Source organism: Tenrec ecaudatus, chromosome 1, assembly GCF_050624435.1.
Source record: "Tenrec ecaudatus isolate mTenEca1 chromosome 1, mTenEca1.hap1, whole genome shotgun sequence".
In the NCBI taxonomy this organism is placed as follows: domain Eukaryota; kingdom Metazoa; phylum Chordata; class Mammalia; order Afrosoricida; family Tenrecidae; genus Tenrec; species Tenrec ecaudatus.
In genome coordinates this window covers 267,931,412-267,946,231 of record NC_134530.1, presented here as the reverse complement: position 1 = coordinate 267,946,231, position 14,820 = coordinate 267,931,412, and the positions used below count along the sequence as shown (strand labels likewise).

Genomic DNA, 14,820 nt, shown 5'->3' with positions numbered 1-14,820 from the left:
CTTGCAACCTCCCCTGCCACACTCCCAAGGATCCATTGGTCCAGTTACTGTCACTATAGATGTTTCCATCCTGGATTTCATATCAAGAAAAACATTAAAAAACTAACAAGAATAACAAAGTAAAACAGATTAAAAACCTCAATAGAGAAGAATGCAAAAAATATTAAAAAACTAGAACAAATTTAAATGGATTATAAGGGAGCTCAAATAATAGGGTATCAATGGATCTTGACTGCACAGCTGATCAATTTCAGACTGATGACATTGGTAGAATTCTAATTTCATTAGTTTTATTGGTTGATGTGTAAATTTGAATAACAGTTGTATTGATTGGATTTCCTTGAATGCAGATAGATATTATCTAATCACAGACATTGTATTTCAAGATAGATTTTTAAAATAATTTTATTGGGGCTCATACAACTCTTATCACAATCCATGCATACATCAATTGTGTAAAGCACATTTGTACATTTGTTGCCCTCATCATTCTCAAAACATTTGCTCTCCACTTAAGCCCCTGGCATCAGGTCCTCATTGTTCTCTCCCTGTTTCCCCCTCCCTCATGAGCCCTTGATAATTTATGAATTATTATTTTGTCATATCTTACACTGTCCAACGTTTCCATTCACCCACTTTTCTGTTGTCCATCCCCCAGGGAGGAGGTTATATGTAGATCCTTGTCATTGGTTCCCCCTTTCTACCCCACCGTCCCTCCACCCTCCTGGTATCACCACTCTCACCACTGGTCTTGAAGGGATCATCCATCCTGGATTCCCTGTGTTTCCAGTTCCTATCTGTACCAGTGTACATCCTCTGGTCTAGCTAGATTTGTAAGGTAGAATTGGGATCATGATAGTGGGTGGGGATGGGGAGGAAGCATTTAGGAGCTAGAGGAAAGTTGTATGTTTTATCGTTGCTACACTGCACCCTGACTGGCTCATCTCCCCACAACCCTTCTGTAAGGTGATGTCCAGTTGCCTACACATGGGTCTTGGGTCTCCAATCTGCACTCCTCATTCACAATGACATGATTTTTTGTTCTTTGATGCCTGATACCTGATCCCTTTGACACCTTGTGATCATTCAAGCTGGTGTGCTTCTTCCATGTGGGCTTTGTTGCTTGTCAGCTAGATGGCTGTTTTACCTTCAAGCCTTTAAGACCCAAGATGCTGTATTTTTTGATAGCTGGGCACCATCAGTTTCCTTCACCACATTTGTTATGCACCCATTTGTCTTCAGTGATCATGTCAGGAAGGTGAGCATTATGGAATGCCAGTTTAATAGAACAAAGTATTCTTTTTTGTTGTTGTTGCTGTTTATAGAACAAAGTGTTCTTGCATTGAGGGAATACTCAAGTGGAGGCCCAATGTCCATCTGCTACTTTAATACTAAATCTATAAATATATGCACATAGATATATTTCCCCATCGTCATATATAAATATATTTACGTATACACATGTCTTTATTTAGACCTCTATAAATGCCTTTTGCCTCCTAGCTCTTTCCTCTATTTCCTTTTACTATCCTCTTGCCCCACTATCATGCAATTCCTCTTGGTTACATTACCCTTGACCACGCCCTACCAGGCCTCTTACACCCTCTTCACCACCAATTTGGATCATTTGTTGTTCCCTTGTCCCTAGGTTTCAAGAAAGATCTTGAAATGTTCTTTTTGATGACTATGCAACACCATTCCTCTTGGATCTGTCATTCCACCATAGTAAACCATCTGAATTTCTGATTCAAAATGGCCCAAATCAGCTCACTAAGACCTAGAATTTTGATATTTATGTGTTCCATTTCATTTTTTGTTTATTAATTATTAAAAGATCTTTTATTTGGCATGCATTTCATTTTTGACAATTTACAATTTCCCGAAGTTTATACTTTATACATTCCAGGTTGTAATTATTAGTGGATGCTGTGATTGTTTGTCCTCATTTTGAGTCATGTCCCGTCAGTACATGAAGGCCCCGAAGGCTTTACTTCTCACAAGCTATACTCCATCCACGCTGTTACGGTTGACTCTACTTTGACAAGGCAGTTCTTCATCGATTGTTTGCAGTGCTTTCCGACCTGAGAGGCTCATCTTTTGTCTCTATCTCTGATGGTGTTCTGCTTCACTTCCTGAGGATTTCAGTATTTCACAATGGTTTGATCCTATCCACTAGGTCTTCAGTGGCTCATTTCTCAGAAGTGGACAGCCTCTTCTTCCTCGTAGTCTGTTCGCAGTCTTTAAGCTTTGCTGTTCACTTCAGATGACCCTGCTGGTGTCTGGAATACCAGTAACATAGCTTCTAGCATCACAGAGACACACAAGACACCGCAGAATGACAAACGGACAGAGAATTGGTGAAAATCAATGATAAGAGTTGCAAACATTAAAGAGTTAAACCTGCAGGGAAAACTATGAAAACTCACTTAGATGACATCTTAGTATCATCTTTTTGTGGGAAACATGTTACATGTAAGTTTCTCTAGGAAGCGGGCTCTGAAATGGCCGTCTGTGGTGAGCAGGCCTGGGATCAATTCTTCTGGGAGAAGAGAAAGAATAGGATCGACTGAGGAGCAGAGTTCTGATGTCAACCCCACAGGGAGCTCATACATGGCGTTGGCCTTTCAGGGTTGGCCCAGGATAGAGTTGAAGGTACTGGGGCCCTGTCGCCCCATCTGGGTATTGGGTGCAGGTTGATGCCAGGAGGGATATAATTGGATGAGTCTATCTCTTAGGCTGCTGTCTTTCAAGGCAACCTTGAACTCTAGTCCAGTCATCAGCCATGATCAGTTCATATCCACATATTTCAAGGAGCTCTGGTTGCACTGTCATGTAAGCATTGGATGACTCATTGCAAGGCTGGCAACTCAAGCCCACCAGCAGCTCTCTGGGAGAAAGATGAACTTGCCTGCTCCTGTAAAGATTTACAGCCCCTGAAGCCCTATGCAAAGTTGCCGTGAGTCGGAATCAACTTGAGGCCAGTGGAATGCATATAATGCACCAACTCAACCAGCTTTTTCCTCTTCTGTCAGCTGTCTTCAGGACATTCCTCCCCCTTCCCTCATGCAGCTGTCGTTGGAGTTGACAGAGATGCTGGGGCCACTGGGGTAATAACGTGGTCTGGGTCATTGCCTGTGTTGTTTCCCTGGAACCCCTGACTCAATTCATGCCCATTTATAGACGTGACATTTCTGTCGTAGAACTCGTTGCTTGGCCCACCAGACTTACGACTTGGAAGAGCTAACAGTATGTGACTCATGTTTACTTAATGCTTGGTGGTTGGGCTCTCTGTGTTAGCAGGGCTCAGAAGTAGTCCAAGAGCTATTTTCCTAAAGGTGTATGACTCACTGCTGTGGATTAGCATCGGGCAAGCGAACTCCAGTATCCAAGACACCTCTGTTAGGATTCTCTTGTTGAGCGGGCCGTAATTACACACCACATCTTTTCCTACCACTGATATTTCTAACGGCAAAAATCTACTTGTTTGCAATGTGCAAGTGGCAAGCAGGGACATTTGCTTATCAGTCTGAATGTACTGATCTGGACCCCACTCTAATCTGGAAGCTCTTAGTGTTACATGGTCTAAAACTCGAAGAAGACAGTACTGGCTCAGTGTTTAAATCCCAGCCTCCTATGTCCTGGTGGCACTGTAAGGTAAGTGGTGGACTGCTAGCCATAAAGTTGACAGTTCAATCCCACCAGCTGCTCCAAGGGAGAAAGATGAGGCTGTCTGCTCCTGGACAAAGCTTCCAGCCTCAGAAACCTTAAGGAGTAGTTCTATGATGTCCGATAGACTAGCTATGCGTTGGCACAGACCCAGTGGTAGTGGCTTTGGTTAATCACCTTTCATTGTCTTTCTTCAGAGCATCAGCAGCCCCTAGGAAATCGCTATCTTAATCCACTCTCCTCATAATCATCCTTTCACCTGTCACCGGGCATGCCCAGGAGAGTGCTTTTCTTCCCAGAGGTTTACCACCTGACGCACCACGGGCAGGAATAGTAAGGACTACAGCGCCACCTTGCACTGCCCCTCACCGCCTCAGTGAGCCAGCTCCAAAGCCCCAGTGTTTCTCAGACTCCTCTTGGCCCCAACTGTTGCCAGCTGGATTCCTTTGAAGGTGGAGTTTAGGAGGGAATTGTTATGCAGGAAGATGATTGCAGAGTGCTCTCAGTGCCAACACTTGGGAACAGGTGGGGAAAAGTGGGATCATGCAGAGGGAGAAGTCGGATGGTAGTACAGCACAACTCAGTCTCCATTGGCCTCTGAAGCTGCGAGGGCCTTAAGGAGCTGTCCTTTATGTCCACCTCATTGACCAGTCATTGTGGAGAAAGACGAGACTGCCTACCCCTGTAAAGAGTAGCACTCTCAGCCACCCACAGGACCAGTTCCTCCCTGTCCTCCAGGATTGCTATGAGTCAGCATTGACTCCGTGGCAGGGAGGTGGTGTTTCTTAGATGGAGGAGCATGCCAAGAAGAGGTTGGCTTTCTTCAACCGATGACAAACCCCAGGAGGTCTGATGGTGGGAGCTTGTCAGCAGGTGGCATCCAGCAGCTGGGGAACAGGAACTTCGGTCTTAAAGGGAGGGGGGGAGGGTGTAGCACACCCTCCAGACTGAATGAATCTTGACATAAAATCAGAAAGATCTGACTTAAAATAATTTAGCTATCAATACTGGGGGAAATGGTGCTAATTAAGTTAAAAAAAAAAAGATTTCTCCTTCCTCTTCCTAACTTGTTTTACTATCTCCTCTTTTTTCCACCATAATTCAGTCCTGAGTTTGGAGAAGCAGAGACAGAAAGGCATCTGAAGGAAGAGCTGGGAGGGCCCAAAGCATATTTGAGTGGCTCAAGTAGGAAGAGGAGATTGTTCAGGGGCACGGCCTGGGCTGTGCGGGGAAATGTGGTCTGAGTGGAGGGGGTGTCCCAGCCTGAGCCCAAGTCAGTCAAGAGTCTGAGCCCAAGTCAGTCAAGAAGGGCCTTTGTGGAGAGAAGAGGGCAGGCAGCATTAGAGACATTGGAGATGGAAGATTGCTTACACATAGACAACTGGTCAAACAAGGAAGTGTATTAAGGATAATGGGACGCACTCTTTACTGTTGGAGAAGGGACTTGTAGGCAGGAAAAGACAAAAACAAACAAAACCAAGCAGAGTTGGTTGGAATTGGAGATCTTGTAGTTTCAATATGCAAAGATATAGAAATAAATATAGGTGTAAATGTGTGTATGTATATGAGTGTGTATAGGGGGCCACTGGGTGGTGTAAACGGTTGAGTGCTTGACTATTAACTAGAAGGTGGTCAGTTTGAACCAATCGAGAGTTACCTTAGAAGACAGACCGAGGGAATCTACTTGCAAAAGGTCATAGCTGCGAGAACTCTTTGAAGCATAGTTCTATTCTTTAACACATGGGATTGCCAAGAACCAGAAACAACTTGGTGACAGCCAGTTTTGTCTTTTGATCATATGTTTATACTGCTCATATAGACGATAAAGAAAGGCCTAGCAATTTACCTCTGAAAATCAGCAAGTGAAAATTCTATTCATCACACCCATCTGATCTGCAACCATCCTTAAAAATGGCTCAAATAGGCAGCGTTGTGCCCCATTGGGTATGGAGTGGGCATGGGTTGGGCAGCTAACAGTCCATAGTTTCTAGTTCTGGTGCTGTGGGTTAGACAGGGGGCAGCTCACCAACAGGAAAGCGATGAGGCTGTTTGGTCCCATAAAGATTTACAAACTCGGGAACCCTGTATAGGACATCTGAGTTATAATCAACTCAACGACCTATTTATTATTTCTACTCCCCGGTGGATTGGATGGTGGCATAGTGGATTCTTCTTTGGGCTTTGAGTCACAAGGTTAGTAGATCAAACCCACCAGCCGCTCTGTGAGACAAAGACGAGACTGTCTGTTCCTGTAAAGAGTTGCAGTCTCAGAAACTCTCTGTCTTATGGGGTCACAAGTTGATGACAGTGGTTATCAAGTGCTATCACTATATAGAACTTAGAAATAGTGTGTGCCAATAGCCATGAACAAATTTAGGTCTTAAATCTGGATTTCTAAATATCACCTTCCATGAAAGGGACACGAGTTCTTAGGAGAAAATGCTGATTATAGGGCTAGGACAAGACTCAAAAACGAGTCTGGGCTATCTTGTTGTGCTAGACCTAAAGAAGTGCAAAGAATGCAAAACTATGCATCGCTTCACCTCCATACCTGTGGGATCGACTCATTACAATTAAGAAGTATGTTGGGTGTGTGCCTCTCCACTGCGCACACACGTATAACTGATAGATACCTACAGAGCTGCACTGTGCAGTGTGGTGGCCACCGATTACACGTGGTTAGTTAATGCTATTGAAAGGACCTTGGATAGCCAAAAGAACAAACAGTGGTCTCGGAAGAAGTGCAGCCAGGATGGTCCCTAGAAGCCAGGACAGCTCTCTGTCTTCTCTGCCCCTCAACCCCTAAAAACAGACGCCTGCGCCAAATTCGTCTCCACCCCGGCCCTGGTCAGGAGCACCTCCCAGCTGCTGGGACGCCCACTGTCTGAGTTAGTGCAGAAACGGCGGAGACGGTGATAGACAAGCGCGTCAGCTGCTGGACAGCCCACGTTCCCTGACCTCACTCATCCTGATCGCTAGTCCCAGCTTCCAACCCAGCGCTGTCTTAGGGACGTTGACACAGCCGCCAAGTGCATTGGGGCCGGGGCTGCCACAGTTGCAGCGGCGGGCTCTGGAGCTGGCATTGGGAGCCTCATCCTTGGTGATGCGGGAACTCTTCTCCGAAGCTGTGGGATTCTCCTTCGCCAGGGGTGTCAGGGGTGCCAAACTGGTGGCCCCCGGGGTAATTTTTTGTGGCCTGCGGTGCTCTGAAATAAAATGAAAATAGAAAACAGTTGTTAGGAAGAAAATAGCGCTTAGGGGAGATCGAGGCAATACCGTACACCTAATTCCCTCTTTAACCCTCTAAGGACTGAAGACGAGGGTACACGTGGCTCAGTGGGGCTTGGGCACATGTAGAAACGCGCTCAGTTCCGGCGACATTTCAAAGCGATATGTCCGCCACTCTCCGTGTCATAACGTGAACAGATCCCAATAGCGAGAAGGTTAAAGAGAGCAAGCACTCTGGGTGGTGCTGTTATGAATCAACCTAGCGGCAGCGTGAGTTCACATCTTCAGAGTGAAGCCATTACGGTTGTGCATCATGTTTGTCAGCTGTCCAACATTTTGTGTTTTAATCAGTTACTTTGTTATACGTTCCCGTCACAACATAAGAGTTAAGTGAAAACCAGTAAGAGGAAAGCGCTGGCAAGTTTCAGGTTAAAGAAGAATAATTTTACTTTTATAAATACATTAAATAAAATAAATGTTTAAATAAAAGCAATTATTTGATGTTTTAATTATCCTATCCATATTCCAGAATCCTCACTTCCAAATAGAAATTTAACAGACTTTGTAAATGTGATGTGGCCCGCGTGAATCTTGCCTGTTGCACCAAGTGGCCCGCGTTTTCATTGAGTTTGACACCCCCAACCTACGCCATTCCGGGCTTTGCCCTCTAGGAGGCCATGGGACTTTCATCTGATGGTGGCCTTCCTCATCCTCTTCGCCACGTGATGGAGCCTCTTCCCTTCCCATAATTCTCTGTCCCACGTCTTTTCTGCTCTGTCTGTTCCTTTCCCTGCATCTCCTCAGGCAGCCTGGGAACGTAATCGGCTCAGGGTCTGACAGAGGGCAGACAAATAAATACCGTATTAATAAAGATGTTTCTTGAGAAAAAAGAAAAAGAAGCGAGGGCAGTGAAATGTCACCTCACATACAAATAGGTTAAATTTTAACACCTTATCAGTTTAAACTCTCTTTTGACGCATTTTAAATTTGTTCTACTTTTTAATGTTTTCTGTTTTCCTGTAATTGAGGTTTTACTCTGTTTCATTTTATTTTATTAGTTTTGTTTGTTTGTTTGTTTTGTGTATATGAAATCCAGGGTAGGTAAATCTATAGAGATAGTAACTGGATTAATGGTTTCTTGGGGTATGGCAGGGGAGTTTGAGGGAAATTGAAAAGCCAAAAATAATATAAGAAAGACGACAATGCTGTAAGATTGAGTGTGGCGATGATTGTACAACTCTTCATAATATGATTCAACTACTGAGGATATGTGAATTATAGTCTAATAAACCTGTTGAGAAAAAGAAATAAATAAAAAGTAAAGTGACCATTAAAAAAAGAGAGAAGAAAAGCAACTTCGTCTCACATACTTTGGACATGTTATCGGGAGAGCTCAGTGCTGGGAACAGGATATCATGTCTGATAAAGTAGAAGGGCAGCAAAACCCAGGAAGGCACTGACTGAAGTGGATGAGACGGTGGCTGGAGCAGCAGGGGGCTCAAACGTAGTGACTGTGTGGGTGGTGCAGGACCGGCAGTGTTGCCTTCCAGTGTACATCTGGGCCCATAGGAATCCGAAGCAACCGACAACGTTTAAAGCTAAGTTATTTAACTCAACAAAATGCCAGTTTCTTGTACTAGCCACATTTCAAGTGTTCAAAAGCTAATATGAATGGTTACCAAATTGAGCACCCAGGCAGCTTTCATCCCTGCAGAAGTTCTGTTGGACAAAATGCCCACGGAACATACACATATATGTGTGGCTGTGTTTCCATCGAAAAGGTACTTAAAATTACAAACCGAAAAATGGCTGCTTTCAGAGAGCAGTCCTCACAATTTTGAAAGTGGGTCAGAAAGAACTTTAACTCTTTATTCTATATTCTTCTGTATTAGTTCCATTTTTATTATCATAATTTCGGTCCTTTGGCAATGTTTTAAAAATAATTTTGTTGATGTTGTTGTTGAGAGAATACACAGCAAAACCACGCTGATTTAAGTTTCCACTTGGACAATTCAACAATAGTGGCTTCATTGTGAGCACTGTGAGACTCTTCTCACCCCCCCTTTCTGTTGCTCTTCCCCTTTTGACTTATGCTCCCTGCCCCCAGGCTCCTAGCTAACCTTTCAGGTTGTTACTTACTGTCAGTTTGCTCACACCTAGATAGACCTTAAGGAGGTTTGGGCTGCTAACGGAAAGGTGGGTGTTTGCATTGGTTTCCTTAAAGATGCAAGTGTCAGAAACCCTATGGAGTCTCCTCAGTCCTGGAGTGTCACGGAGTTGGAATCAACTCCACAGCAGTGAGTGGAGGGATCTTAAAAGAGCTTTATGCTGGAGGCAGACATTCTTCACTAGTTAAGCTGTATCTTTGGCTTTAAGAAGACTTCAGGGGATATTCTTGGTTTAGAGTTCAAAGGCTATCTTAAGGTCATAAATTGAGAATTTGTTTTTTTAAAACATCAGGGGCTCATACAACTTTTATCACAATCCATACATACATCAATTGTGTAAAGCACATCTGTACATTCTTTGCCCTCATCATTTTCAAAGCATTTGCTCTCCATTTAAGCCCTTTGCATCAGGTCCTCTTATTTTTCCCCCTCCCTTCCCGCTACCCCCTCCCTGATAAGCCCTTGATAATTTATAAATTATTATTTTGTCATATCTTGCCCTGGCTGACGTCTCCCTTCACCCACTTTTCTGTTGTCCATTCCCCAGGGAGGAGGCCACATGTAGATCCTTGTAATCGGTTCCCTCTTTCCAACCCACCCACCCTCTCAGTATTGCCCCTCACACCCCTGGTAGATTGAGAATTTGGAATGTTTCTCATGTTCTTTTTAAATTATTCTTCATTAAAAATAAGTAGTACTCAAGATGTCCTTTAAATGGAGCCCTGGTGGTGTAGTGCTTATGCATTGGCTTGTGATGCACATGGTTGGCAGTTCAAAACTACCAGCAGGTCCTCCGGAGAAAGACTGGGCTTTCTATTCCTGTAAATAGTTACCCATAGCAGTCACTATACGTCAGCATTGAATCCATGAGAGTAAGTTGTTTTTTTTTTTTGGAGAATGTTTTGTTGTGTATATTTTTGTCACAAAAGAAAAAAATTACATGATTGAGTACAAGGGAGAAGAAAATGGTGACAATTGTACAATTCTTCTTGATATGACTGAATTATTGAATTGTATGACATGTAGATGAAGTACTACTCGAATTGTTAAAAAAAAAAGATGGAGGGTGGAGACAGGTCTGACCCCTCTTTTTTTTTTTTTAACAATTTATTGGGGCGAGAGTAAGTTTTGCAGGGTTTTTTAATGAGTAATATTTTTAATCTTTTGCCATTCTGTTCCCGGCAATATTTGCTTAGCACACTTAGAAATGTTGCTCAAAATCTTTGACACTTAATAGTAATTATGTTTACTTAGGAGCAGTTCTGAGGAGGGTGCAGGATACCAGGTTAAGTTTGGGCTTGGGGTGAGAAGTTGCTCAACAGTACCTAACACCTAAATGGGATGATAAGATAATGGTCTTTTACACAAACTTTCCAAAGTCCCCTCATCCTCACATGATTCTTTTCCCTAAAGTCTTGATTATTTTAAATGTGACTAAAACAGGTGAGTATAGGATAATTTATTCTTGCCTCACATTTAAAAATCATTGTACACAATTAAAACAAATCTGATCTTGTTTTGTTTTCCCTTATCTATTCTTCCCAATTACCTTCCCCAACCTTCACAAAGGGTGGCGTTTATTTCTAGAACGATGTGCTTTTGTGTATGTGGCTTTTCTTCCGAATGCTAGCATTGCCTTATTAAACATGCCCTGTCATCTATTTTAGAGCCCGGGTGGCAGAGTGGTTACAAGTTGGGCTGTGATCAGCAAGGTCAGCAGTTTGAAACCGCCAGTGGCTCCTCGGGAGAAAGACGGGGGTTTGTACTCACAGGGCCGCTATGGGTCCGCCTTGACTTGATGGAAGTGAATTTGGTGTTTGTTTAGTACTGGTGTTTGTTTGTTTAGCCAACCAATGAATATAAATACACAGTATCCCCAAAGGTGGAAAACGATATATTAATTTATTTTCAGGAAAACAAAACATAGAACATCATTGAAAACAAAGACTGATAACAGTAGTTTCAGGATATGACCCATAGGTTAGCAGAAACCCACTAGCCCAAACACTAGACTCTCCTCATCGTGACATACCCCCATAATGAAGATATCGGAGAGATAACCAGCAATTGACATGTAAACATCCATTCCAGAAAGATTTCTTCTTCTACATGAGAAAGATCCAGTGTGAAACATGTCTTCTTCTCAGATAGTGACTTAAATAAGTTGAAAAGAGATTATTTCTACATTCCTCTGTTAACCCTAAGGAGCCCTGGTGGCCCTGTCAGGTGAGCTTTGGACTGTGAACCACAAGGTCAGAGGCTCAAATCCACTAGCTATTCCTCAGGAGAAAGATGTACAGTCTTGGAGATAGGGTCATTCTGAGTCAGAACCGACTGGGGAGCAGTCAGGGTATTTTGCTTCGTTTCTGTTAGTCCTGGGTACGGCCCCCTCAATCTTTCACCACCCAAGAGTTTCATTTTTTTTCAGTAGTAGAAAAGAAAAGCAAAAGAAGAAAAAGCAGTACTTCAATGTCATTCCTTTTAAATATGATTAACCTTCAACAGGTACAAGTAGAGAAAAATGTGTTAATTAAATATATCATTAGTTATAATCATGTTTAGGAACTCAGTGCACTAGAGGACAATGAAAATACATGTCACACTTTTCTGAGGTGACAAGACTGCCCTCCAAACTTACATGTTCTAGAACACTGAAGAACATGTCATCCCACCTTCTCCCATATTTCACACCAGAAAATAACTGAGAAGACCAGTAAGAGAATTCCAATCCTCTAGACAATGGATTTGTTTTCTAGTGCTTACTAATCTCTCTAAGCCTCAGTTATTTCATCTACCAAGTGGGGGTAGTGATGGGAATTTTACACGATTGTGAGGTTGAAATGTAATTAAAAACATAAAGGTCCTCTCAGAATAGGCTTTCGCTCCTGTCTCTCCCTTTTCTCTCCTGTTCTCCTTGGCCTGATATCCCAATCTACATGCCAGCAAGCATCACAATCATAATTGAGATATCTGAATGTCTTAAGATACAGCCAGTCTGCAGAATACTCTAGAGCAGGCTTTCCAATGTTAACATCACTGTCACCACTTTTAGCAGGGCACTGCTTTTGTCTCACTTGTCTCGGTTCATGTCCGGCACATAGCAGGCATTCATGAATGCATGCTGAATGGATGAATGGACTCATGACATGAGATAAGTGATCGAGAAGCTTACCTCCATCGGAAAGCTGGCCCAAATCTAGGCATTTCTCCTAGCACCCAGCATTGTAAAGCGACTCAGAGAATACTATGGACTAATCAAAGCCTTGCAGGGAGGATTTGGTCACCATTGTGCAGATAAGGAGCTCCACAGGACAGCTGTGCGTTTTGAAGGGTGAGACGCCGTCCCTGACCCAGAAGTGCATGTGCCCATGCAGTAAGACCTCCTTCTAGGAAGGTCTTTACTCTTGCAGGGACTTTTCAGTTCTCTAAAGGGAAATGGTGAACGCGGGATCAGAGCAAATTCTGGAATAGAATACAGCGATGGTGTGTTTCCTAGAAAGGAGCCCTGGCAGCGCTGTTGGGTAAGTCCTGGATTGCTAACGGAAAGGTGCTAGGTTCAAACACATCAGCTGGCCCGTATATGCTTCTGTAAAGGTTTAGGGCCTGGGTAACCCTTATAGGGTCATTCTGAGCCGATGGCAGTAGGTGCGTATTTTCTAGATGTCCTTTTACTGAAGCAAGCGGCAGCCACTTGTGTCTTGAAGCACAGCCTGTGTTTTTTTAATGACTTAATACTACTGTATATACTTTAGTCACAGGTGCGGTTAAGCTCTTGGCTTTTAGCTGCAAGGTGGGCTGTTTGAACCTCCATTTCCCCCACCCCGTCCCCCCGCCCCAAGGTGCCTGGGTCTTGAAGATCTTATGGTGCAGTTCTGCTCTGCACACACAGGGTTGTCACGAGTAAGAATGACTCTGGAGAAGCTAAGGATGACTACGACAACAGACACTAGTGTTGAAACTCAAGAACAGGCTTGGTGTTCTATCTGAGGAGCTCGCGAGTTCAAGGAGGCCAGTGAGCACCTGGAAAGCTGCCCCCGGCCTGTGTGTGGTCAAGGGCAGGACAGTGGTGGGACTGTGGTTCAGGCATCAGAGTCCTTCTTCCAAGGAACCTAATGATTCTCAGTCTCCTACATGACTTCATCCAGAACAAGGATCCTTGCATTGAGACCTTCATAGATGCTAATTATCTGGTGCAAAGTCCGATACAGTGAGAGCTACAGATCATTACAACCGTTGAATGGAAGTGTGTATCATAAAACAGCCCAGAGTGGCCATAGGGCCCAGGACAGCTGCACCCAGCGATCCTGCTTATCTCACAGTGGACAATGGACACTCAGCAGTCCAATGATGCAGCCAGGCCTTGAAGTCACCTCTGAAGTTCCGGAACTGTTCACATAAAAAAGGCAAAGGTCTCTCACGAGGAAAGGTTCCCCTCCCCAGCAAGGCTATTTCTTCCATCATGAGTCGCAGTGCATCAGAAATACCAGCTCGGCTGTATTGTAGTTTCACTCTGGTTCAGGGTTCTTTCTCGAAGCCTCAGTTCTAGGCACTCCACGGTCAGCGGGTATGTGTTCAGCTCAAATTTATTTGCAAACAAGCTTGGTGAGTTAATCAGCCACTTTAAGTCACCGTTTCCATAGATACAAATGTCATGTACGTAGTGGCCTGCAAAGAAGAGGACAAAACCCACAGTCAGCACATGCTTGCTTTCAAAAATCAGGGTAGCAAACTTGCAGAAGAGAACAGTCATTGGTAGCACCTGAGTATCCAGAACGGGGCCGTGCACTATAGGATTCAAATGCAATAGGATTGTGCAGTCTCAGCCCGCAAGGAAGGTAGATTCTATCTCACATCCCCAACGCCAAGATCAATATGATCTATTATATTCTATTTCAAATCTCTTGGATTCTGTTCCTAACTGCATATTTCATACTCCTCCCTCTGACTCTAACTACCAGAAGCTAGATTAGATCTTTCAAGTTAAAGAGCACTTCTAGAAATAGACCATCATGGTTTTCTCCCAGAGAGTTGGTAGTGGGCCTTGTACTGCTGACCTTTTGGTTAGCAGCCAAACGATTAACCATGATGCCACCAGGGCATCCTTATACTTATCCTCACAGTTTCATTATTGCCAAGAGGATACAAATGAGGAGACTCCCACAGCGTGCGCTCTGGGAGGATGAACGGAAACCACTGATCTTCCTAGTGTCCAAAACATCAGACACAGGAAACAATTAAGCCAAAGGGCTAGTGGACCACAGACACTTCTGCCTTTATGACTCTGAAACCAGACGAACTAGGTGGTGCCAGGGTACTACTACAGACCACTCTGGTTGGAACAGAAGGTCCTGGATAGAGTGGGAGAAAGATGTGAAACAAATTTTATATAAAAACATATTAAGGGGGATTGACAACAGAAACATGGGTGAAGGGAGACATCGGACAGTGTACGATATGACAAAATAATAATCATTTATAAATTATCAAGGGTTCATGAAGGAAGGGGGAGCGGGGAGGGAGGGATAAAATGAGGAGCTGATACCAAGGGCTCAAGCAGAAAGTAAATGTTTTGAGAATGATGATGGAAACAAGTGTACAAATGTGCTCGACACAATAGATGGATGGATGGATTGTGATAAGAGTTGTATGAGCCCCAATAAAAGGATTTAAAAAATAAAATAAAAAGCTTGTGAAATAGTTGTGGGGCACACCGACCCAGACCCATTTTGTCTTCTGAGGTTTGGGCTCCTGATTTTCC

At 43.7% G+C, this 14,820-nt stretch overlaps 1 protein-coding gene across 1 annotated transcript in view; it reads right to left on the bottom strand.

Moving 5' to 3' along the window:
- Positions 1 to 10,945: 10,945 nt before the first annotated feature.
- The window catches only part of LOC142426769 (N-acetyllactosaminide beta-1,6-N-acetylglucosaminyl-transferase-like), a 45,489-nt gene continuing 41,614 nt past the window's right edge, over positions 10,946 to 14,820 (bottom strand). Inside the window, exon 3 of the mRNA XM_075532313.1 lies at positions 10,946 to 13,727. Within this exon, the coding sequence (XP_075388428.1) occupies positions 13,537 to 13,727 (191 nt within the window). The 3' untranslated portion in view covers positions 10,946 to 13,536. The remainder of the gene's footprint in view (positions 13,728 to 14,820) is intronic.